The following is a 27,646-nucleotide window of genomic DNA, read 5'->3' on the forward strand; positions in this document are numbered from 1 at the left end:
TATTACTCAATATTTAAATATATAATCACACTGTAACAATGACACCTTAAAAGAAAGTGTAACCAAATTATTTTGATCCACAGAAGAAAGAAAGACATATAGGTTTGCAACAACATATTGACAAAATTTAAATTTAAATTTTATTTTAGGTGAACTGTTCCTTTAAATGAGTAGTTTGTTCAATTGATATGCAATAGCTTGTGGTACACACATCAAATACTTGAGTAAAATACAGATACCCTATTAAAATAATACTCCAATAAAAGTAATAAGTCCTCCTTTTCAATTTTACTTGAGTAAATGTGTAAAAGTACTTTAATGTATGATAAAGTACGATATTGTGCTTTGGAATGAATTGAAGTAAAAGTCAAAGTTTCCCAAAATAAAAATCCTCAGATAAAGTGCAGATGAAAAATATTCTACTTCGTATACTGTCTACCACTGCTTGTGAACAACACAATGTACTTAAATCACTAAAATCGCCTTCTGAAAATCAATCGCATCTCATTCAAATAAAACAAATGCATTAATTGCTTTTTAGCACAGTTTAGTTGCAGCTTACAGTGCACTAATTAACTTAAAAGGCTTTGTCACATTTCCTGGTTTTGACCCGGCGGGACTCATTTTGCCTGTATAGATTCGGCCTGTAGTGTCATGCATTACGAGAGCCAATGATGATTGTGCGTTTTGGGAGAGCAGGAGACACACGATGGCATCCATCAGCTGTTTGGTACACTGAAAGCCCACGAGAATCTGCCAAGGACATTGTATTGTGCTGTCAGAAGAAGGTGATGCATGGATTTGCTAAAGGTTAAACCGAATGCTAGATCCAAGCAGGTGCTTTTCTCATTTTGAATCTCAAATTCATGCTAATCTACAGAGAGCAAATCCTAATGGAGCAGATAAACCCTGCTGCAGAAAATCAGAACAGCAGTAAAGGACACTTTACACCACAAACTAACCCTGAGCTTGCAAGCAAGGTCAAATGGGGCACATGGGGGAAAGGGTTATGGCAATGCATGCCACATCTAATCGCTGTGATCTAACTTTGAATTTCATTGGCGATGGGATCACATCAGGTGTCTTCAGAAAGGTAATTGGCTTCGTTCAAGGATGGCTGAGCCATTGTGGATCGTTTCTTGTAGGGGTTGAGAAGTTCTTCTATGAGAAAGAATGGGTCTCGACATGTATGCAGTGCCTGTAGTGACAGATGATGTTGTGCAGGTCAAAGTGTACACTGAAGTGTAGAGCCAACAAATGAACAATGAAATGTAAAGAAAGAAAGAACATCTGGGAGCCTTAATTGAAGTTTAATGAATTGAAAAGCCTTGCTTTGTTCAGGGAACAAGATACTTAACCTGAGAGTGTTTTACTGTTACCAGTCTTCTCAGCTGTAAGTGACGCTCTTTTTATGTACTGAAATATACGGCAATTCGTACGAATTCTACGAGGTGGCTAATTCGTACGAATTCATACGATCTCACTCGTACGAATTAGTGCGATTTTTGCTAAATCGTACATATTTTACGAATTGCCCAATTCGTATGAATTCATACGAATGACCTTTTTACTCAAACCATTTGTGCTGAGATTACAGAAATACTGTTATTGACATTAACTTAAAGTGGTTCCTAATGTTTCGCGTGGGGCTGTTTGGGGGTCTGTGGCCGAAATCACAAACTCTCTTGAGTAGGTACTTATTTTGAATAAGTAATTACTTAACGACAACAAAAAAAGTTTGTTTTAGTATGAATGTGTGTAGTATGTAGTATGTGTAGTATGAATGTAATCTGGACGTACTACATTCGCCATGTTGTCACTGTCATGTGACCTACCAGCGTTAGTTGCGTCGCATCACTGCCATTCACAAATCCTCTCCTGTGGTCTCATGGGATAGTAAAGTGTACATTGTATGCACACTTCAGAATCTCGCCGGAAGTAGTAGGTCACTTTTTTATTAGTAGGCCTACTGTGAATTTGTTTTTTTTCGCCTTCCTTATGGTAGGGATTAGGGAAGTATGCAATTTCAGAATCAGCCTAAGGTGCTGTTTACACGACACCGTTTTCAACTAAAAAAGTGTTTTGGCTGTTCGTTTACACGACAACAGCGTTTTGGGTGCCTGAGAACGCAAACTTTTGAAAACGAGTTTCAAAGTGCACGTTTTTGAAAACGGTCTCCCTGTGAACAACAAAAACGTGTATCTCTGAAGACGATGACATCATGCACATGCGTATTACGTGTTCAGTCTATAGTGTTTCTTTGCCATCTAATGGCCTGGCAGCAGAATACAGGGGTTTTTAGTCGTTTTTTCGCGGATCCATGTAAATGGGGATAGTTTTGACAATGGTGTCGTCTGTACATGGAAAACTCAAAGGAAACACTTCTCCGTTTTAAGCATATTGTTGTTGCGTAAACGTACCCTAAATGTTGAAATTAGAGTATATTTTGTGTGATTTTGGGCTAAATTAAATATTATTTTGTTTTTATGCAAGATGACAAAGGGCAAGACTTGGACTAGTGTTTAATTTGTTCTTTTATATTATGATTGAAAACCGTTTGTGCTACTTTGGAGTTTTGTAGGTTACCATTTTTGGTAACACAATTTGTTCTTTTATGCAAAAATCTATTACTTTACAAATGCCACTGGAATTATATTTTCTCTTTCTTGCACTTTCTACCAGTGGAACAGCTGCATTTTTCTAGAATGCTAACAACACGCGCTTGCTAGCATAAAATTTGCCACACAAACTGATAAAATTGGAGTGAAATGATTGTGGGTCTTGTATAAAACAAACTTCAAGCTTCAGATCAGATCAATATTTCATGTCTGTGTATTATTTATTTGTTAAGTAGATGTGTAATAAGAGGGACAATGTACAGTCAATTAGTGCTTATCGCAGAATATCGCCCCTTCAGGGTAAAACAAGTACTGTCCACTCTGCTTTGCATGGAAGTTTAGTTAGTGGCTGTACTGTAATGACAGACTACTTAATCCAGTAAATAATATCTGTCTGTCTGAATATCAGATGATTGGGAATCACTGACATGTGGGCAGTCATAACTTAATATTTCAGATTTCTAAAATCGGAAATCCAGGGATTTCATAGCGAGAGGTTTTTCAGCGCTGTAAATAATTAGCTTTTTTGGACTAAGGACTACGGTTTGAGATCTGTAAAGTGCAGTGTGCTTTCATTGAAACATTATATCAAGGAACATTTAATTTTGATTTAACCCCACTCAAAGATGTATTTAAGCCATAATTGTGAGATTGTACGTTTGAATGTGAGCTTGAGTTTTCTGTCTTGCTGTAAAAGGTTATGCTGGAGAATTTTTTTTTTAAAGCAGTAAAAAAAAAAAAAAGATTTAGAAGGTGGAATTCTGCCAACATCCTAAAGACAGCAGATGAGCCGTTACTTTTCTATAAATGGCATGGATCCATAAAATGTTCTCATAAAATGGTTATATGATCATAAGTCTAGCAATCAGCACTTTAATTAAGAAAATGGCTTTTTCACATTTAAATAATATGCAAGAAAGCACACAATGTAAGATGGCTTATTTCTCAAAGTAACAGATTATTTAAGTGCAATTGTTATTTAAATATAAATGATTTTGAATATTAAACTTATTCAAAATTGTGTCAAATTCCTCTTCTGTGTGTCAGACCCGTGCTTTTGAATTATTAAGTAGGAAGCCTCATCTAAGCGTCTTTACGCACGCATAGCTCCGCCCTCCAACGCAGTCATTGGCTGCCTCTTTTAAATATTCACCGCAGGGGCTTGTAATAGGATAGATTCTTACACAGCTGATTTCATAAAGCAAATTCTTGGGAAGTTGAGTAAAATCACTAAGACACAAACTCAAGGTCCACAGGGAATCTCTTAATCTATGAGGAGGGAAGTCGTTTATGAGCGGCGCTGGACTTTCATTCATGTAAGTACCGATGCTTTCATGTCTGCCGCAGCGGCTTTGAAGTTAGAAGCGGCTCCTTTGATCTGATCTTACACTGCGCATCTAATTAAGTGTTCTCAGCCGATCAGATGAGATGTGATAACTGTATGGATAAAGGTTCGGGAGATCGCAAGAGAATGGTCAGTTTCTGGTCGATTTGCTTTTTCATTTAGCTTTATTTACTTCTATTTTCACTTGTTCTGCTCATCGGACTTTTTAAACAAAAATGAAACAACATCAAAATAATGTTTTTCATTTTGTTTATATCACCAATATTTTCGCTTGATAATAATAATAATAATTATTAGTTTATTTTCAAATACATTTATTTATTTATTTTTTTATTTTTTTACAAAACCACATCATGAAACTTTATTCAATTCAGGGCACCTCCATCACCTTCATTTAGACCCAGATTTTTGTTCTTTCTTTTTATCATCAGGGATGAGAAGCTGTCTATTTTCTCTAAGTTTACTTTAAAGCAGTGTCTTGTCGTAAGATGAAAGATGCTTGAGGGACTGACTGTGCTGGTGTTTGTCGCAGTCCGATCAGAGTCCAGAAATGCATGAACACACTCAAGATGAGAGTAATATAGACTATAATTTACGAGGTGAAGGTCACAGGCAAAAAATGCAAAGAAAGAGAGTTTATGGTTCCACACTGATAGGTCACAGGCAAAAAATGCAAAGAAAGAGAGTTTATTGTTCCACATTATTAATTTCTGTAATTATTGTATCATTTGAATAATACAGATACATTACAAACTTTGATTCAATAGTTGTATGAAACATAGCGGGGGAGGTTTTCATAAAGATCATAATGCATATCATCTAACATCTCAGTTGTAACCGTATTGTGTGATAGCTGCAGTGAGATGGAGCTGATCGCATTATTTAGTCAAACTGCCTCTTCGAGATGAAGAGCTGGTGCAAGGACAGATTCACCTCTTCTTGTGGTTCCTCTGCCTGTCTTTCTCTGGATTTATGACCCCGTAGATATGAAGACTTTTTTTACTTTGGAACACATCCAGCCCTCACCTCATCCGAGAAGCTTTTACATCACCGTATTACGATGAGAGATGACAGTACATAAGGTACTCTCAGAGCACTGGTGTTCCACTGCCCTTATCCATTCCATTCGCAGTGTTAAACACTAAATAAATAACAATAAAATGACATGTTTACTCTGCTTTTACTGTTTCTGCCCTGGCTGTTTTGCACTGAGTTATTAATATGAAAGGGGTAAAATAATGCTATAATATAGGACAGTAAAGAAGAACAAAGTGACAACCTCTGCTGAGGCCTTTAATCAGTCTATGTACATTCTGTCATCAACACTCAAATTATCACTGTGCTCAAACCTTTGGTCCAGTAATATGACTAATACAATACTTATTTGGATGCTTTGATTACACTTTCATCTCAAACAGAGGAGCGTATATTAAGACAACCTTAATCTAAATTAATTACATGGCTTTGATGTTAGAGTTCAATGGGTTGATTAGAGGAGTTGGGGCATGCATATTTTTTGAAATCGTTACTGCAAACACATACACTCATCTCTCTCCTCTTTGTGTTTCTCACCAGCTTGAGCATGTCATCTCTCTTTCCTTGCCATACTGCACAAATGCCATTGTTTGAATCCAGATTTTGTCTTCCCCTATACTCTGAGAAGTACATACAAATGGGGCCAAAGGTAGTGTGTTAATATGAATGAACTTTCCATATTGATTTTTCTCAGGTGTTTTACCTGTATTTCCAAATATTATTAGTGTTGTGTTTTAGGGTAAAAGGAAAAATCCGTAAATTAATGGATTATATCTTGGCAGCACATTACCGGTACCTTTATGTTGTTCTATTGATATTTTTCTTACAGCGTATAATTAACATTATTGTCATTGTTTACTCACCCTTATGTCATTTCAACCTGTATGGCTGACTTTCCTATACAGTACGTGGAACACCAAAGGAGATCTTTAGTAGAATGTTCGAGCTGTTCTCTTACAATGAAATTGGATGAAGACCCGGACTGTCAAGCTCCAAAAAAGACTAAAAGCCCCATTTTCCATATTCCAAATCTTCTGAAACCGGAAGTGTTTCAATGCTTCTGCATGATAGCTTTGTGTGAAGAAAAAACTAATTTTTTAAGTTGCTATTCAATGAAAATCTCACCTTGAAAATGTTGCTTGTTCACCATTTTCATTGTATCAATAAAACCAGCTTGGATATTCTGTAAAAAACTACTACTGTGTTCCACTGGGGGGAAAAAAAGGAAAATTATTACAAGTTATTACAGAATTTTCACTTTTGGATGGACTTGTCATTTTACAATTATAGCTATAAGCAGGGGTGCACATACTGTAACCTTTTCGGTCTGGTTCTCAAGGGAGCACCTGGAGATGCTGTTTGGTACTCAAACTTTACGCGGCACACTTATCCTTCACACTGTCATCATTTTCTTGTCTCTCGAACTTGAGATGATGATGATGATGTTTTTTTTTTTTTTTTTATTATTAATATTAAATGAATAGTTCACCCAAAAATGAAAATTATCCCATGATTTACTCACCCTCAAGGTATACCAGGTGTATATGATATTCTTCTTTCAGGCAAATACAATCGGAGTTATATAAAAAAATGCATCCAAGCTTTATAATGGCAGTGAATGGCCGCTTATGTTTTGAAGTCCATCAAAGTGCATCCATCCATGATTAAAGTGCTCCACGCGGCTTCGGGGGGTTAATAAAGGCCTTCTTAAGCGAAGCGATGCGTTCGTGTAAGAAAAATATCCATATTTTTACGACGGCCGTACGCATTGTTTTACGGCAAAAGAGTAACCTTTGACATGACGCATGACACATTGACGAACGCGGAAGCGCAGAGGATAGACAATACACCAGTCACGAATTAGAAGTCTAAAACGAGAATTTTTAAAGAGAAATGTCGGAGGAGCTTGCCCAGCCCTGTTTGTTTGAACTGCGAGAGGCGTCAAAGCTTACGCTACTCCTACATCCTACGTCATGCATCGTCAAGTGTTACTCTTTTGACGTAAGTCGACTTGCGTAGGCCGTCTGCCGGAGGCTAGTTATTTTAGTCGATAAAGTTTTAAAAATGGATATTTTTCTTACACGAACGCATCGCTTTTATTAACCCCTCAGGGCCGCGTGGATCACTTTTATCATGAATGAATGCACTTTTATGGACTTCAAAACATAAATGATGTTTTATTAACAAGTTTCGGGAGGAGCACGTTCAGATAATTAACACAAGTGGAGAGCACTCAGCAATCAATGGTAAGAGGTGTATATATACTCAGCAGTCTCACCTCATTCCATTGAAAGTTTTTTGCAGCATCCCTCCACCACCCCTTCTCCACGCTTCTAGTCCTAAACACTTACATACGGGGGAAGTACTCTGGGTTCGGGCCGAACTCCGAGCTCGGAGCCCTCCCTCCGGACAGCACGCCAAATACGCTTTAAACTTTACCCCTTCAAATTATATGTAAGTGTGAACTCGTGAAACGGCCATTCATTGCCATTATAAAGCTTGGAAGAGCCAGGACATTTTTGTATTAACTCCGATTGTATTTGTCTGAAAGAAGAATGTCATATACACTTAGGATGGCTTGAGGGTGAATAAATCATGGGGTAATTTTAATTTTTGGGTGAACTATCCCTTTAATGACACAGACAACAGCAGGAATATTAGGCTGTTGTCACTTTAAGATCAAATGCACAGACCGTATATACTGACACACATCTGGTTTCTTTCTCAACTGTTCACTTAAGACAAATATGAGAGAATACTTGCTGAGACAGGCATTTTGACAAAATTTTGACATAAGTTTATGTGTCTGTTCAAGCACAAGTGAACACAAAAGAGGAATCAATTTGGTGTTTGAGCGTGTCTCTCTCTCTCTCTCTGCGTGCACGCGCTTCGGGTGTGGCTGATAACATCACAGATGACATCGCACGAGTCCTGATTTTTGTCTCTTCTAACGTGTTTAAAATCGTTTGAATGTGTAAATTCGCAAGACTAAACAAGTCCAAATGAAACTTTCACTCTATGATGATTAAACTTAGCAGTTAATCACGTGTGCCGAAATGTGGGGCCTGATAAATACGGATCAACTGCGATCCATTGCACCCCTATTAATCTAATGATCTAATTAATGAACACACATCATCATGATTGCTATCTTACCAGAGATGGAGAAAAATGGAAAAAAAAAAAAACCCACCAGAGATGGAGTCCCTGTCCCCAAAAAAGTTGGTACTCAAAAGCGTTTTCCTCCACGTTTTCTGCTGCGCATCATTTATTTTTTACCAGGCATGTGCACCGGTTATGTGCACCCCTGGCTATAAGACCTTATGTCAATGGCTTTGTTTGCATTCACTTATTTATGTTCACACGTGGACTTTGCTATGTATTCAACGGTGGACAACTGAGCAGTTTTGGGAACAACATAAATGTTCAAGTCAGTTTTACATTGTCTTAAAAGATTCAGATACATAAATATATAATAAATTATATTTTGTATTTTTACATTAACTATGTAATTAATGTTCTATCTATTTATTAAAACCAAGTAAAACATCTCAAGGTAGTGTTTTTAAGAATTTTTTTTTTTTTTACATTTAGTCCAAAAATAATAACTAAAGGCAGTACAATTTAAACAATATTTTATTTGTGAGCTGATGTTCAGTTGTACTTTTTAATAATCAACTTATTTTCGGATCATCAAAGCTCGGTAAACAGCGGTCACAGACATGTAGATGAACCTTTAATTTCATGATGCTGATTTCTCTCTAAAAAAAACCTAGTCCTGCTGTTTTCAGGCCATTTCACATTTGATTTTTATGTGACATAATGCAGTGATATCTAAGTGGGTGAGTTGTTTACTTACTTTTTAATTAGTCTTCCCAACGGCATAATTTTGTTCATTCAGACCGATCCGCGAACAAGCACGTGCACAAAAACAAAAGGCTGGAATTATAGTACGAACCAGTCATAACCAATCATAACCAATCATAACCAATCTTAGCGCGATGGAGGCATTGCCTCCTCTCATTTGACTTTCCCCCATTCATTCTCAATTACCCCCCTCCATACCCCCTCCAAAAGTCAATGGGCTCAGGGGAGGCAAGAGAGCCTCTGACTCCCACTATAACTTTATCTGCTGGTGTCGCTGTTGGACAGTGTTACTTTAGAAATACAAGTGATTTATGCACCTTTTAATGTCACATTTTGTATTGTTTGCTTTGTTTTATTTTTGTAATATTTATAATTTTCTCATCCCATGTTTTGAGGAGGCACTCCCTTGCTTCCTTGGAGGAAATGCCCCTGAACATAGATTGACAGAAAGATCACGTCCTTCTCTGTCACATATGGATTTTGCCGTCCTAAATGTCTGTCTCATGTGCAGTGAAATGGCTTCTACTCTCAGATCTTAATTTGGTCCATTCTGACCTGTCACATGTCTGCAGTTTCTGTATTTATGTCTCTGTCCGGTGAGTGTAATGCTGGGAAGGTAATTGCCTCTTAACACTGTAGAAAGCAATTCAGTCTCCCAAAACTCAATGAAAGTGGAATATCTCGACTGTGTGGCTCAGTTCAGGATGTTTTACAGTTCCTCTCTCTTGAGTGAGTCATAACCTCAATGAAAGAGTTTTTCACAGATCAACAGGTAAGTATAATGGTGATCTTGTCATAGTTTCATTCTAGAGAGTGATTTATTCTTTATAAAACTTGATGAATTTCACAGATAACAATGTCGGTGTGGATATTACTACTCACTGTGGGTGTGTCTGGACTGTCCTGGGGTCAGCGGACTGAACCCATGTTTGCCTCAGTAACTCAGAGTGTTTTCCCCCCGGACTATGAGAATAACCCAACGCAGCTCAACTACGGCGTGGCTGTCACTGACGTGGATGGAGACGGAGATCTGGAGATGTTTGTCTCAGGGTGAGTGTTCTGGTCCTCTCATGATTGGATTCCCAATCACATGGGAACGTGAAGCGTTTATGACATTACGTTTCTTTAGAGAAAATACTTAATCAGTGTCTAGAAGTTAAATGGTCCTTTTGTGCCGTTTGAGTGAACGTACATTTTTGGAATATTGACACAGAACAGAGACTGGCCAAGAACATTACCTCAGTTTGGGGCTTGAAAGTAATATTTTCTAGGAGAAACAGAAATGTCAAAGCAATTAATTGGGATTATTTGTAAACCATTTGTGAAATGGTTTGGATCTCAGCGGATTTATGTTGATGATAATAGATGTAATTGGAGAGTTCATTGTTTTGTTTGAATTGTGCTCAAGACTAAAACGAAGTGCAACTGACAGAATTGTATCTCTAGGGAAACTAGAATTTGTTTTTCCTTCTATTAAATGACAGCTGAGGTTGAATTGTGGGATTACAGGTCAGTGAAATGCACCAACAAGGATGTGCCTTGTTGGAAACAGGAGACTAAATGAATGGAATATGGTTTTATAATAATCCTTCAAGGCATGTTTTTCTTTGAGTTGAGTTTTCAGAGAATGAATCTCGAATTAAGTTTACTTTTCCAATGCCAATATCATTTTTTCTTGTTTTAAACATAAATCTAACAACAATCAGGCTTGAAGAAGAAAAGAAAAAAGCCAATGGGGTATATAATATAGGCCTATAATGTTTTTTTAGTAAATCTTACTATATTCAATATTACATTTTAATTTAAAATATTTATATAATACACTATTTATATAGTATTAAATATGTAAACACACATACGACATAACTACTGAGTAAGAGTTCTTTGTTAGTCAGGTTTAAATATCTAATGTATATGTGTTCTCTACTTTTTTCTCTTTAGCTACAATGGCCCAAATCTGGTGTTAAAGTACGACAAGTTTAAGAAGAGGCTTTTAAACATTGCAGTTGACAACCGCAGTTCTCCATATTATGCACTCAGAGATCGACACGGCAATGCCATCGGAGTGACAGCATGTGACATAGATGGTGATGGCAGGGAGGAAATTTACGTCCTTAACACTAATAATGCCTTCTCAGGTATGAAACGGTTTAATGAACGAGGCTCTGGAGATAATGGTAAAGTAAATGGATGTTAGTTTCATGTAATTGTTCTTGTCATTTCATGCAGGTAGAGCAACGTACACTGACAAGCTCTTTAAGTTCCGTAACGGACGGTTTGAGGATCTCCTCAACGATGACATAAATGAACACAGAGACGTTGCCAATCGTGTGGCTGGCCGGTCAGTCGCATGTGTGGACAGGAAGGTAACACCTCTACTAAAGTTTGTGTTAAATGAAAGCTTTTGCCACTTCATCCAGAGCGAAAATGTTTTCCTCAAGTAAAACCAGCCAGGTGGAAAAAGGAATCATTTGTATGTTTTCCTACAAAATCTTGTGGATCATCTCAGATCAAGATTCCTATCGTTTTCAGGGATTTTTACATAGATTTCTAATGGAAGAGTTATGGGAAATTTGATAGTGCCATGGTTAACTGGTTTAAGTGGGACATCAAGTGGTGACACAATTTAAACGCATTGGGTCTCATTCATGAAACATTCGTAAATATACGAGTAAATATGTGAGTGATTTGCGCGTAAAGAGACCTTCCCAAAAACTCTTCTCCTGATTCACAAATACTTCGTAAACGTCAGATGTGATAGTGAAATGTGTGTGTGTGTTAATGAATTCCAATCAGTCGTAAATGGGACGCGCGTGTACGCTCATTCTCAATTACCATAAATCCCGCCCATTAAATCCGACTGACAACTTTAAATGGCCATCATATTATGACACCAAACGAAGGATTTCCACATGTCTTCTCAAAAGCGAATGAAAAAGAGAAATTTCTCAGATGCAGAGATTGAAGTTTTATTATTAGAAGTTCATTCAAAACGCCACATTTTTGAATGAGGGATGTCAAGCAACCTGCCCATCTTCCTAATTTGGCTAGTTTCAAGTGACAGATGAATTAATAATACAAATGTGGATTTCTCCTCCCTTTTAAAAGTTGATAAGCTGATTTATTTTTCGTTTCTACTTGTGCATTAATACGTGGTCAGACATGTCTCATTTTTGTTTGAGAACCACTGCTGCAGTGAATATAAACTTTTCTGGTTATGCTCGGCTCTAAAACATTTCATAGATTAGAAATTGCTCTTCCTGAGTGCAGCATGAATAAAATGCTTTTTAGAAACCCAGTAATCATGAATGACTGAAAATCATGGAAATTCCTAGGTCGAAATGTATGGGAAGAAAATGTGAATAGTAAGTTGCAGCCAGAGGTACTATATGTATTGATCATCAACAGAATTGCAGAAGAGCAGCATGTTGAATCTGAGGGAAAGTGAGTTCTTGAGGGTGTTGAGTGTCTGTTTACATCTCATTACTGATCGTTTCACCCTCACAGACCCAAAATCTTCTACGGCCATCATTTACTGTCCGCCATCAGCGTTGAGTCCTGCCCCTCTCAGCCAACCAATGTTCATTTCCAGCGATCTGCGATATTTGTCTCTGTCATTAAATCATGTGCTGTGATAATTAGAAAACTCAAGGCCTCATTTGTTTCTTTTTGTAAGGAGACATATTAGGTGGGAAGTGCAGCCTTAATTTGTCTCTCTGCACGCATGTTATCAAAGCTCCCACCGTCTGACCGCGCTTCACCTAATCCCAGACGGCATGATGAATGGCCAAACATGTCAATGATTTGTATTTAGTCCAAAACACAATAAGCTGAACAGCATATTTTCGCAATTACTTCTGGACGCCATGCTGTTGTGTGGAGCAGTCAGCAGTGAAGGATGCTCAGTAATCCTGGGGTAGAGCTGCGAGGGATTGAAATGGATTTTTTTCACCCGCAGTCATTTGACTGGGCTGATAATAGTGAGACGATGCTGCTTAAAAGTATTTCACCAATAATTTTATGATTTAAATGATTTAGGATCAGGCTTATAATAGGTTTGGAAAGAAAAAATAAAAACAAAATGTGTTTGCTCTTCATGGGACTGAATTGGCCGGGAAAAAAATCGCCCTGTCATTGGATGCTATGCAGTCGATCCCCTTAGTGACTTCGCAAAGTTGAAATTAACTGCTGATGCAGATGGTTGAGTTTGCCTAATTTATTCCCAACTGCATTCATACAAGGTCACAGATGTGTCAAATGTACTCTAAAAAGTAATTCAGGAGACCTGTTATCACAACTTAAATAAATGCATGGCTGCAAGTAAAAAATAAAAAAATAAAAAAATCGCATTTATTGTTTTAAGTTGCAAATATTATTTTGTTGAGTTAATTACAACTTAATATCATCTGTTATTTAAGCTCAAATTTCTCCATTAATTAGTTATTTAAAAACATTTAGCTGTAGTAACTTAATGAAATTATCTTGATAACTTCGGAAATTAGGCAGTGGATTTCTATTTGCCAGCATACCTTGCATAGGACTGGATAAGGAGCATAAATGTTGAAATTAAATGTTAATTTATTTGTTTTTAGTGAAGGGTTTTAGTGAAGGGAAATACCTGTTAATGCTGTTATGTTTGACATTTAAAAGAGTTTCTGTAATCTTGAGGTTTTTGTGGTTACCACTGAAGAGTAGAGAAGGTAAACACTACATTGACTACGCTAATACTATGTGGCAAGTAATATCTTTCTTGATCATTAAATATATGTGTTAAATAAGTTATGTTAGCATGTGCTATGATAGCTGTTTGAACTGGAATAGATGAGATTAATTGGTTCCACGGCTACAACTCAAGTAGTTGGAGCGACTTATTTTTTTGAGTAATCAACAAAAATGTGTGTTTATGCTACAAATTAAGTTCCTCTAACTCAATGCTTGTTAAAGGGTAACTCTCGCCAAAATGCAACCTAGGGTCTTTTTGTTAATCTACTCGAGGCAAACTTTAGTTTAAAAGCATAATTAGAATGGAAACGCCACTTTTAAGTTTGACCGTATTTTTGTTTTAGGTTAAATGCCTTGTGAATGGGAGTGAATGGGGCACTTTTATGATATAGCATAAAAAATCGCTATTTTTAAAACACTAAGAAGGTTCGACACAACATGAAACTTTGCTGAAAGTATCACCAGGGGCTCTACACATGAACCCGAGCATTGAGAACATTGTTTGTGCACACAGAGTTCCAAATGACTTAAGCAGTGTCTCAAAGCATACTGTAGGCTACTATATGTTTACCCCTGTGAATACATCAATGAAGTACATTGAAGTTTGACTTTTTCTATAAATGCAAATGACAGCATCTGCCACCACAGTTATAGAACAATACACACCCCTGTGTATTCCCTTCAGCTTCAGAGACATTAATATTCAAATGTAATGTGTAGTTTTTCTCTGCTTGAAACTGAAGCAGTCATTTGTCACTTCAAAGTGGATTGGAAGACACATGGGCCTGTTTCTGTAGGGAGATGGATTGGTCCTCTCTTTTGCCTATCTGCATGGGTTAGTGATTACCTGCATTATGTGCTTATTGAGGTTTTCTCCCCCAATAGCACATAAAAAGGGCAAACATTTACAGTTGAGACTGCAACAAAATAGCTTTCTCAGTTTAAAATTGGTTTAATAGGGCTCAGATGCGTTAAAACAGAGGTGCCCCATATATACCTGCATTTATGCATTTATGTATTTATTTATGCACAAATTAGGCTATTAAATATTGACTAAAACTCAATATTGGTAAAACAATGTAAATTAGGCTATTAAATATTGACTAAAACTCAATATTGGTAAAACAATGTTGTGTGGTAACTTTTCCTAAATAATTATTTTCAGTTCATGGAGTGGAGAGTCAATAGTACAAAAATGAGTTGGAACAAAATATTAATTCAAAATATTAATATTAATTTCAAATTCTCTGCTGGCCCTTGTTACTGGCTGAATTTCTCCATTTTGTATTGATAAACAGAGCAAGAAAATTAAACCAAAGCAAAAACATGGAAATCATGACATTAAAACCTAAAACTGCTAATACATACTGGGGCAGCATGCGTTTTAACTCCATTATGCTATAATCTGTATTTTCTGACCTGAAGTGGCAGTTATGTAGAAACCAGAGAGCGTTTGACATTTTCATTGTTGTGCCTCATTAGGATTCTGGTCACGAGCTACTAATATTTATACACTTATGTATATATTTCTTTATTTCACCATTTCCATGCTGTTGGATCGTAGGTGTCTTTATTGAAACTGTGTGCGTAAGTTCATTTGCTTGGCTACTTCACTGACTTCATGTCCACAGGGAATCTTTCTGATAATGGGGTGTGAAATTAATATCCAAGGGGAGGCAGCTGAAATATGTGTGTGGTGTGTCCGTGTGTATGCTCTATGAATGAGTGCTCCAGCTTGTTTCTTATATGTTCTGTGAAGATCACATCAAAAATGTCTTGGAAACTCTTTTGCTTATCAACCTTGTCCCAGACCCAGACAGACGGACTTTTGTATATATATATATATATACACTCACCTAAAGATTATTAGGAACACCATACTAATACTGTGTTTGACCCCCTTTAGCCTTCAGAACTGCCTTAATTCCACGTGGCATTGATTCAACAAGGTGCTGAAAGCATTCTTTAGAAATGTTGGCCCATATTGATAGGATAGCATCTTGCAGTTGATGGAGATTTGTGGGATGCACATCCAGGGCACGAAGCTCCCGTTCCACCACATCCCAAAGATGCTCTATTGGGTTGAGATCTGGTGACTGTGGGGGCCATTTTAGTACAGTGAACTCATTGTCATGTTCAAGAAACCAATTTAAAATGATTCGAGCTTTGTGACATGGTGCATTATCCTGCTGGAAGTAGCCATCAGAGGATGGGTACATGGTGGTCATAAAGGGATGGACATGGTCAGAAACAATGCTCAGGTAGGCCGTGGCATTTAAACGATGCCCAATTGGCACTAAGGGGCCTAAAGTGTGCCAAGAAAACATCCCCCACACCACAGTCACCATCCCAGTAACTGAGCATATTGTGAAATACTCAGACCGGCCCGTCTGGCACCAACAACCATGCCACGCTCAAAATTGCTTAAATCACCTTTCTTTCCCATTCTGACATTCAGTTTGGAGTTCAGGAGATTGTCTTGACCAGGACCACACCCCTAAATGCATTGAAGCAACTGCCATGTGATTGGTTGATTAGATAATTGCATTAATGAGAAATTGAACAGGTGTTCCTAATAATCCTTTAGGTGAGTGTATATATATATATATATATATATATATATATATATATATATATATATATATATATATATATATATATATAATGTTTTATATAATTTTATATATATAAGTTTTATGTAATACATTTTTATATATATGTTTTTAATTAATTAAATGATGATATATTGTATAACATTTTTGTTTACTGTAAATACTGAAATGATTTATGTTCATGTATTAATTAATATTTTCATGATATATAAGCTGATATATATATATATATATATATATATATATATATATATATATATATATATATATATATATATATATATATATATATATATATATACAGTGCTATGCATAAGTTTAGACACCCATGCTAAAGTTGACTAAAAAGAGGAATAAAAAATCATCTTTTGGAAATTGAACTTAATGCCTTAATTAAAAAAATTAGGAAAAATCCAACCTTTAAGGACACCAATTTTCTTTGTGAATGAATAGTGTATCGTAAATAAATAAATGTTCTTCCTTAAAATACAGGGTGCATAAGTTTGGACACCCCTTTTTTAAATTCCCATAGAGGCAGGCAGATTTTTATTTTTATAGGCCAGTTACTTCATGGATCCAGGATACTATGCATCCTGATAAAGTTCCCTTGGCCTTTGGAATTAAAATAGCCCCACATCATCACATAGCCTTCACCATACCTAGAGATTGGCATGGTTTTATTTCAGTTAGCCTAATAGCTGGTTTGATTTGCATTGAGAGATGATCTTATGGAAAGTACTCCATGCCAATCTCTTTTTAGTCAACTTTAGCATGGGTGTCTAAACTTATGCATAGCACTGTATATATATTTATCCATCATTTAATTAATTATATCAGATTTGATTTAATTAAAAGTCACTTTCACCATTGCAGTGCAGAATGAATCACTATTGAATACAACATTTGAGAAGTGGTGGAAATGGCACTGTTGTGGAAATGTTTATGACATTCAGAGAAAAATAAAAAAAATATACTGTGATGCATGTATATTCACTGTTGGACATGATTATATATTGAGAGTGTGAAAAGGGTTAGTTAAAGTTAATATCAAGTTTATTAAAGGGTTAGTTCACCTGAAAATGAAAAACGTATCATTAAATACTCACCCTCATGTCGTTCCAAACCCATAAAACTTAAGTTCATCTTTGAAACACAAATGAAGACATTTTGAATTCAATCTGAGAGATTTCTGTCCCTTCATTGACATTCTATGCAACTACCACTTTTTTGCTTCAAAAAGTTCATAAAGAGATTGTAAAACTAATTCATATGAATCAAATGGTTCACAATTAATGAATTATTATTATTTTTTTTCATTTTTGGGTGAACTAACCCATTAACTCTTTCCTCGCCATCGTTTATTTTAAAAAGTTGGAGCCACCGCCATTTTCACAAAAATGTCATGGCCCCCAGAATACTTTGTTGTATGAATATCTGAACATGCAATATAGCAATAGAAAAAAAAAGAGATGCTTTAAAAAAAAAAAAAACCCCAAAAAACCTGTTTTATTCTGGCTTTATGCATTCTTTTTTATCAACACTTGAATGTGGGTAAGTTTCATAAAAAGAAGAACATTTTGAGCAAAAGCTGAGAAAAAGACTACATCTGGATCGGATTCAGAATGATGATCGAAACATTGATGGAGTAAATTGAGTTTCCAAAAACCCCCAGAAAAACAAGAATTCTGCTTGATTTTCTACCTCACAACGAAAAACAAAAAATCAAGCAGAATTCTTTTTTTCTGGGGTTTTTTGGAAAAATTGAAAAAACGAAAAAGGAACTGTTTTCTCATTTTTCTACTTTCAATGTTAAATCAAAAAACGACTGAACAAATGATAAGCCGAAGATCCCTGGTACGGGTTGTGTCGAGCCATTCGTTAGACATTAGCCATTCGTCGTTAGCCATTCGTTAGTCTGGTTGTTTGATGAGAAAAAGATGAAATGTAGTTGCAATAAACACGTTAAGAATCCGCACAACTGCAGCAGCGGATGACTAATGTTCAGGGGCCGTATTCACAAAGAATTTTAAGGCTAAAAGTAGCTCCTAACTGGCGAATTTAGGAGCAACTCCTAAAAATAATGGGCGTGTCACTCGTAACTTTAGGACTCCTAATTTTTTTTGACTAAGAGTAATTCACAAAGCATTTTAGCCCTAAAAGTAGCACCTAAGCCTGGGACAGCTTAAAAGAAGTCGAGAGGACTCCTAACTCACTAAGACCTATTCACAAACCGCTTTTTGTGGCATTTCACGTTGCGATGTTTTGAAATGCGCATGCGGCGGTACAGGAGCTTCCAATCGCGAGGGAACAATTTTGCATTGTAGGCATAACTAGGGATGCAATAACGCCACCAACAACAACCAAAACTAGGCTACTCATTGCATGTAAACTAATTGTAATGTTTCATTGTGAATCAAATTAAAATGTTCTTCTCTTTGCAAACGTAGGCAGAGGCATATAGTGACAGATTAATTCAATAATGTTGCAAAGATATTGCATCAATCCATATGTTTCATTAGGCTACTAGGCTATTTGTTTTGCCTTACTCTTTATTCATTTAGGCTATTTATTCAGTTATTAATCATCTTCCGTCCTTCGCACTACTTGTGTAGTGCACGCATTCTCAGACCTGTCACCTGTCACTCATCATCGTAGGGGAGGTGTTTGGAATCATTCCCACGTTACAATCATCAGCCAATCAAGGTGGTCACTTCAGTCAAGCTCGTGCATGAGTAATGACGTCATCCATAGCAACGAAGACTCACTCTTAGTTTAGGAGTTGTCATTTTTCTTTACTAAGAGTAGGTCTGAAAGGTGTTGTGAATAACTTTTAAGAGAAAACTCCTAGCTAAAATCTTTTAGTGCGATTTAGGAGTACTCCTAGTGGTAAGATAAAATGCTTTGTGAATACGGCCCCTGGTCAGCGGAACTGAGAAAGAACTGATGATGGAACAGTTTGATCTTTGGCTGACAAATCAGAGGAAAGGGGCATTTCATTCCCGCCCACGTGAATGTTCAAGCTGTTAATTAATTTTTCTACATCAGAACGAAAAACGAAAAATCAAGCAGAATTCTTGTTTTTCTGGAAAAAATAAAAAAAGCGAAAAAGGAACTGTTTTCTCATTTTTCTACTTTCAATGTTAAATCAAAAAATCTTCTCTTTCAGAAGATGCATAATAGTACCCCCTACCATATAACAATGAAAACACGGAAAGATTCCTTCAATGGTGGGGAAGCGTTTTCTCACACATGAGTCATGATGGAAATGTCCATCAATGGCAGGGAAATAGTTAAGTTCACAGTGTCAGAAGTCACCCCAGAAACATTTGTATATTGTGTTAGCATAATGTAGAATTGTGAGAAATTTTCAAAAAGTTTAATGTACTGTATTTTTCATGAAATCGTCTTGGGTTACGACTGTAACGCTTGTTCCCTGAGAAGGGAATGAGACACTGCGTCGATACGATACTTTGGGGAATGCCCCCAGCGTAGCGTGTCTGAAGCATGAATGAAACTATTCTAATCCTTATTGGCGTTACGTCATGATTTAACATGTGGCGGCATACACGGAAGCTACAAAGGTACGCCACACACAACAGAGTTAGCTTTTGTGATGAAGCATGTCGCTCCCAGGCAGAGGAAGGCCTGGTGAAGGGACGCAGTGTCTTGTTCCCTTCGCAGGGAACAAGGGTTACAGTCGTAACCCGAGACGTTCCCTTTCGAGGGAACTCGATCTGCATCGATATGACACTTTGGGGAACGAGTACCCACTATGTTTTTAGAATCTGATAAAAATATGAGTGGTGGCCCATCCTGCTGGACCGCACACTTCTTGGATCGGGGCCCCTGAAAGGAGTGCTCTAGAGGACGCCATGCCTCTCGATGAATGAGCCCTCATGGCCAAAGGTGAAGGCAAGCTGCACACCTGATAGGCCATAGAGATAGCCTGAACGATCCAGTTACTGATGGTCTGTTTGGATGCGGGAAGCCCCTTCTTGGGTGACCCGAAGCACACCAGCAACTGGTCTGACTTCCACCATGAAGAAGACTTCTGGACATAAATCTCTTTCTTCATCCGCCGTCACGTGAGATGGAGGATGAAAAGATATAGAGAGTGCCTGAAGATCTCCTACTCTCCTTAGAGAAGTAATGGCTTATAAAAAAGCTACCTTGAGGGAAATATTCTTGGCCTCAGCCGACTCCAGAGGTTCGAAGGGGGCCTCGACCAGTCCTTCGAGAACCACTGCCAGGTCCCATGTGGGAACTCTGGTACGAGCTGCAGGTCTCATCCTCCAAGCCCCACAGAGGAAACGTGCGACCAGCTGATGTCTCCCCAGAGGCCCATCACCCAGAGGAGCATGGAAAGCCGTAATGGCAGCCACGTACACCTTGAGTGACCAGCCGAGAAGCGATCCTGGAGGAGCTCCAGCACTGAAGCCAACCCTTCAGTTAACTGGGTCCACCTCACGCTCTCTACACCAAGTGGAAACACATTCCACTTTAGGGCGTACAATCTCCTAAGGAGTAAGGAGCTCTGGAACTGGTCTCAACCACTCCAGCCGACAGGCCAGCCTCTAGATATTGAGCCCCCTCAGGGGCCAGGCCCAAAGTTTCCACAGGTCTGGTCGAGGGTGAATATTGAGCGCCCGGCCTGCGGAAGCAGGTCCCTCCCCAGAGGGATCTACCAAGGCTGGTCCCATCTCAACGGACCCTCTCCAGAACTCCTGGGAGCAGAGCGATCAGGGGAAAAGCGTACAGGCGTAGCCTTGGCCACATCTTTAAATGTACTATCTGTACCATGGCATCCAAACCCCAGTGGTGCCGGATGGGTGAGAGAAAACCACAGTGGACAGTGGGACGTCCCTCGAGATGTGAACAAATCCACTTCCACTGGGCCGAACCTCTCGCATATCGACTTCACCACCTCAGTGTGAAGTCTCCATTCCCGGGCCTCAGCCCCTGCCTCAACAGGATTTCTGCTCTCTGATTCTGGTCCCATGAGATGTGCATTGCTCTGAGAGATAACAGTTTCCCCTGGGACCACAGGAGGATCTGGTGCGCCAATCTGGATAGAGGGTGCGATCTCAGACCCCCCTGATGAATCAAATAGGAGACCACCGGCACATTGTCTGACCATATCAGAACGCGGTGACCCCTTAGGTCTGGGAGGAAGCTCCTCAGAGCCTTCAAGACCGGCAGCATTTCCAGGCAATTTATATGCCAAGAATGGTGCCAGTCCTGCCACAGACCTCTCGAAAAGCGGCCGTTCATGACCGCGCCCCAGCCAATGAGGGATGCGTCTGTCAAAACGGTTTTCCGGCGACATGGCACCCCCCACTCTGGGCCTTGGGACAGGAACCAAGGTTTCTTCCATATGGACAGGGAATGAAGGCATCTGCGCGTATCCCTGATCATACGGAACGGATTTAGGAAGTAGGATCTCTTTCCTGACGCCTTCCAGGCCTTAATGACGATCCTTAGAGCCGTCTTCTCAGGAGGCTGTGGGCGAGAGCGCCGCCCAGAGTCCCAAGCTCTCTGAGGTGGACCTCTAGAAGCAACACTCTCCTTCTGTTCTGGATGGTAGGCTGAATTAAAATATCTAACTTCTCAAAGTCAGATAATATCCCCCTCAGGAGCTGACTGTGCATGCCCCGCACCCAAACAGTATCACACTCACACACCGATTTCCTTATTTGCGCTGCCTCGGCAAACGCGAGATCTGAGCCACTTGATTCTCTATTGCAATGCAGACCTTAAATCTACGTGCTGCCTCTGCAAACGCGAGATCCCAGCCACAGAATCTTTATTGCAAAGTAGACCCGTAATCTACGCGCTGCCTCGACAAACGCGAGATCCGAGCCACTAGATTCTGTATTGCAATGCAGACCTTAAATCTACGCACTGCCTCAGCAAACGCAAGATCCCAGCCACAGAATCTTTATTTGAAGTTCTTACGGGACAAACAACACCAAATAGGACAGACAGTTTGACACAGAGCGCTTGTTGAAGAGCAAAAAGCTAACTCTGTTGTGTGCCGGCATCCCTTTGTAGCTTCCGTGTATGCCGTCACATGTTACATCATGACGTAACGCCAATCAGGATTGGAATAGTTTCATTCATGCTTCAGAAGCGCTACGCCGGGGGCATTCCCCAAAGTGTCGTATCGACGCAGTTCGAGTTCCCTCGAAAGGGAACTATTATTAGTTATCTCTGTACAACTGAATGCTTTTGTCTTCTCCTTTTTTTTTAAGGGAACAGGTCGTTATTCCATCTACATTGCCAATTATGCCAGCGGGACTGTAGGTCCTCATGCTCTGATTGAAATGGATGAAAGTTCAAGTGACCTGTCCAAGGGAATCATTGCGCTGTCAAACGTGGCCGAGCAGGCAGGAGTCAACAAGTTCACAGGTGCATGTCCGCTTATTTATGAATGCGTGAGCGGGAGTGTGTAAGTGTATGATGATGTCAGACAGTGAATATATTACTCAGGACTCTTTAAAGGCCATGAGCTGTAGGATCCAGGTTTTTTGCCTTGTGGCTGATTTACAGTAGACCTCAGTGCTCATATCAGCTTTGAATCACTGAGTTATAGACAGTGTTTATCAGCTAAAGCAGCCAGTAATAGAGAGAACAGGGCCCTGGAAGGCAGCGCTGAATAAAGAGATGGGAGTTTTGGCCCACTCAGCTGTTTACTGCACTGAAAGTCATGTGAAGGAACAAGGACAAGTGAGCCGTATTTCAGCTCTGACTTACTCAATGAAGCAACCATTCCATTAATCTCTATGGGGAGAGCAGGGCTTTGGACGACTGTTCAGAGCTGTTTCGAGGGAGGCACTCTTGTATGAGCAAGAGTGAAATGTCACTATAGCAACAAAATTAAGATGTTCTCACCTCAGCATGGAGGATTCTGTCAAAACTTTGGCAAGCTTCACATATTATCACATGTTTGAATGACAAAACATGGAATGGCTTAAACTAAAATATATTTTATTTCATTTATATTAAAAATGCATTATTTATTTTATTTTATTCACATATTTAATATTTTACATATTTTATTAACATATTTTCACATTTTATTCCAAGGCCTATTCACATATTGTCACGTTTAAAAGACAAAAAAAAAAAAAAAAAAGAATGGTTTTAACCGTAGTATGTTTTAAAATAATTTATTAAGTTAAGTAAATTAAGTTTTTAAATGCATTTTATTTTATTCACATATTTATTTTTTTACATATTTTACACTATTCACATATCACATTTAAATGACAGAAAATATGGTATGGTTTCAACCGCAATATATTTTATTTAATTTCTATTATAAAAGTAGTTTTTATTTTATTTCATTTTATAACCATCTACAACAATGTCACAAGTACTTAATCAGTACCTAATGTTACAATAATTTAACCAGAAATCTTGCAAAAAAAAAAAAAAAAAAAAAAAAATATATATATATATATGTATATCATAAAAGAACTCCTAAAGTTCTGCTCCAGTGTTATTCAAAAGAGAGTAAGAGCCATTAAACCTGTTAATGTGATGCTCATATTTAGCATAAAATAAAAAGCTTGGTAGAGCTGGGCTTATAGACATTACGGCATGATTTTCTTTAAAGCTGTTTTGAAACATTGTGCATTGTGAAAAGTGCTATACAAATAAAATTGACTTGCTGCTGCAATTCAACTAGAGGTCAAAGCTGTAGAATAGTGATCGCCAGGCAAGATGTGTTGAAGGAAAGCTTTTTAAATGCACATGTTCACACTCCTTGTAATGTGATTATGGGCAGCCAGAGTCTGTGTCAGCAAAAGCAGCAGTGAGCAGGGGCCGGGGAAATGAGCTGGAAAGCCACTAACGATTTCTGCTGTGCTTTTGGTGATGATGGCCGTCTCTGCTTTGTGTTATAGGGGGACGGGGGGTCGTGGTTGGTCCGATCCTCAGTCAGACCCTACCTGATATATTCTGTGACAATGAGTACAGTCCTAACTTCCTGTTTCGCAACAACGGAGACGGTACCTTTACAGAAGTTGCGGCACAAGCGGGTAAGCAAGAGCTGTCACTTTTCTTTTTCTTGATGATTTTGTTTTGAATGGTGAATTTGTTAACCTTTTACAGCAATTATGAAATGAAATATTAGCTTTTTTGTTGTTGCAGGGGTGGATGACCCAATGCAGCATGGCCGTGGAGTAGCGTTAGCCGATTTTAATCGAGATGGGAAGACAGACATTGTCTATGGAAACTGGAATGGGCCTCATCGTCTGTTTCTACAGCTCAGTAACAATCGCAAGCAAAGGTTTAAGGTGCAGATTTTAAAATCTCTATTTTCTTATGCTTTTAGCTGTAATGGAGGACACTAAAAGTTTATTACAGTGCTTGCGAGGCCTGAGATTCTTTAGCTGCTCTGCAAGCACTGGTATTTCCTTCAGGAAATGCAAATCTAGTTTTGTTTTTATTAGATGTGAATATATTCTGAATGGTAGGCTTCATCTTTGTAATGCAGAACAAAACATGATCCCTACATTTTAAGCTGCATAATTAAATCCTTATGACAGAATACAGAGGATAAAATAATAACATCTGCTGTCTGAATAGAGTATTCAATTATTCTCTAATCATTGTTCTATTGTTTGCGCAGCAACCTGGTCTTCATTTCAGCTGGTAAAGCACAGTGATTGTAATTAGTCACAGTAAGATCGAAGACCCTCTTTTTTTCCTGAGACTCACACAGGAAGTTTTATAATCTGCTGAGAGCTTGACTGAATCAAGTCTGAATGTTGTGATAAATGTCTGTTCATTTATACATTTTTTGAATACAATATTGTTCAAAAGTTTGGAGTCAGTATTATTTTTGAAAGAGATTAATACTTTTACTCAGAAAGGATGCATTAAATTGATTCAAATGGCGGTGTACGCTCATGTCGCATGTCCCAACTCACCCGCCATCTCCTCCTCTGGAGTCAGCAGCGGCTCAGGTCACTCCGCAACATTTACATTCCGGGTGAAGAATTTACATCTACATGATTGTGGCTTCTGGACGGGACATGGAAGACTTGAGTGGCCTACCACCAACAGTGGTAGACAATAACACTCAAGTCAGAGCTCTCTCTATCAAACGTGCTTATGCTTTGAAGTGGAGTCTGTTCACTGAGTGGTGCTATTCCCATCAGGAAGACCCCGGAGATGCCCGATCGGTTCTGTGCTTTCCTTCCTGGAAGAAGGGTTGGCGCGGAGGCTGTCCCCTCCAACTTGATGGTGTATGTTGCCACCATTGCACCACATCATGTTGCAGTTGACAGTAAGTCGCTAGGGAAGTACTACCTGGTCATCAGGTTCCTGAGAGGCACCAGGAGGTTAAATCATTCCAGACTGTACCTTATCCCCTCCTGAGTTCTCTCTGTGGTCCTTTCTGGTCTGCAGAGAGCTCCCTTTGAGCCACTGAAGTCACTTGAGTCAGTTGAGCTTAAGATCTTGTCTCTAAAGACAGTGCTCCTGACCGCACTCACTTCCATCAAGACGATGGGGGACCTGCAAGCATTTCCAGTCAGCGAATCCTGCATTGAGTTCAGGTCAGCTTCTTTTCACACCTTCCTGAGACCCCGGCCCAGATACGGCCCACTCCCTTCTGGGACCAGGTAGTGAACTTGCAAACGCTGACCCCGGAAGAGGCCGACCAAGCCCTGGAATTGCTGTGTCCCATTTACGTGGAACACATGCAGAGTTTCAAAAGCTCTGAGCAGCTCTTTGTCTGGTCAGCTTTGGAGGTTAGCAGATGGGAAAGGCTGTCTCCAAGCATAGGTTGGCCCACTGGAAAGTGGATACCATCGCCTTGGCGTACCAATCCCAAGGCAAGCCGTGCCCCCTCGTAGTCGGGGCTCACTTCACTCAGTGTGTTGCCTTCTCCTGGCCATTAGAGCTGTAGGCTTGGCGACACCTATTAACTTTGCGAGATTCTACAATCTCTATGTGGAGCCTGTTTCTTCCCTTGTGTTGAGTACACACAGCTAATGTGTGGGAACGCTGGTTTGGTGTTTAGAGTGCAGCCCCATTCCCCTCTATGGGTGAGGATATGAGCTCCTTCTTGGCTCTCCAGGTAAATTCCTCACTTATTGAATCCTGAATTGAGTTCCTCTGAGCATCCTTCGGCAGTCAGATGCGGCGGAGTCGTCCGACGCCAGGCCCTGTACTCGAGTACCTATACTGGGCTAGTGTTGTGATTCCCCCGGGTTATCCCATATGTGTATTCTTCCACGGCACGGTTTCCCTGTCAGTAAATCTGTGTCTTTTCCTTTGCTCTGCCCTGCTTCTGTGTCTGACTGTAGTAGGGCTGAAAAAATGGAATTGTGAACCGAAGCCTTTCTGTGAAATAACAATGTAAAGTAACAGCTACGACCATCTCCATGGTAAGCCCTGTCCCTTCCATCCCGTTGGCATGGAGGACTATCATTCTGGGCTTACATGGGGCGCTGGGTAGGTTATGACTCAACGGGAGCTTGGCATGTCAATTCCACTCTCAAATTCCTTTGGCCTTTTTTTCTAAGACTCAAAGGTGATTGGGGCTTCCCATCTGTCAGTCGACATAACATCTCTGTTCCCTACCTCAGGGAATGAGGGTTACATCAGTAACCAAGACGTTTTTTATTACTTTTATTCGTTTTAGACCTTTTACTCATCAAAGAATCCCCACAAAAAACAAAAAATTAAGAAGTACAACATTGATAATAATGTGTTGAATGATAATGATAATGTTGAATATTCAGCAATAAGTGACATTAAAATATATATAATTTAAAGATATCAAAATAAAACAGTTATTTTAATGGTATAATGGATAATATATTTCACAATATCAATTTTATTTTATGCAATGCAGCCTTGGTGAGCCGAAGAGACTTTTGACACTGCCATCTGATATGCAGAAGTCTTAAAGAATTTCAATCTGCTCTCTTTAATCTTATTTTTGTCTAAGAGAAAAATTTGTCCTATGAGGCCAATCAATTTGGAAGTCTGCTAATCTTGAACTAATGGTTTAATTAGGCTATGTAAGCAAGCTTTTCCTTAAAAAAATAACACACAAAAAGGAATGAACATAAAATTGAATCTATTTTCCAGCAATAGTAAGTCATGGAGCTCTGTTTTACCAGAGTGTCTCAGACAATTGTGTTTGACTGGACTGTTGTGTGTGTAAGCCTTCCTTGGCTTTAGTTTGATCCCAGTCTTAGCACCAGTGATTGGCTTCTTTAGCACAGTGATAAATGTCAGCAGGAAGCTGTTTAATGGGGGTCAGTTGTTGGGTTAATGTATCATGGGAGAGCTTACAGAAGGATTTGTGCATCAGTGTAGGGTATTGTGACCTTTGCCATGTATAATTGCATTGTGATTAAGATGCTCTGTTATTCCATGTGGTAATTAAACTTTGGCTGAACAAGGCCAACAGCTAGTGTAAGTGC

At 38.9% G+C, this 27,646-nt stretch overlaps 1 protein-coding gene and 1 long non-coding RNA gene across 2 annotated transcripts in view; both read left to right on the forward strand.

Moving 5' to 3' along the window:
* Positions 1–3,845: 3,845 nt before the first annotated feature.
* The window catches only part of crtac1b (cartilage acidic protein 1b), a 37,017-nt gene continuing 13,216 nt past the window's right edge, over positions 3,846–27,646 (forward strand). Inside the window, exons 1-7 of the mRNA XM_079854420.1 lie at positions 3,846–3,934; positions 9,716–9,915; positions 10,807–11,003; positions 11,095–11,231; positions 22,451–22,607; positions 24,107–24,241; positions 24,354–24,499. Of these exons, the coding sequence (XP_079710546.1) occupies positions 3,890–3,934; positions 9,716–9,915; positions 10,807–11,003; positions 11,095–11,231; positions 22,451–22,607; positions 24,107–24,241; positions 24,354–24,499 (1,017 nt within the window). The 5' untranslated portion in view covers positions 3,846–3,889. The remainder of the gene's footprint in view (positions 3,935–9,715; positions 9,916–10,806; positions 11,004–11,094; positions 11,232–22,450; positions 22,608–24,106; positions 24,242–24,353; positions 24,500–27,646) is intronic.
* On the forward strand, positions 4,994–5,954 carry LOC307148709. The gene is made up of 3 exons (XR_013819479.1): positions 4,994–5,045; positions 5,539–5,647; positions 5,904–5,954. It is a non-coding gene; the product is annotated as an uncharacterized lncRNA (long non-coding RNA).

Source organism: Squalius cephalus (genome assembly GCF_949319135.1).
Source record: "Squalius cephalus genome assembly, chromosome: 21".
Taxonomy (NCBI): Eukaryota; Metazoa; Chordata; class Actinopteri; order Cypriniformes; family Leuciscidae; genus Squalius; species Squalius cephalus.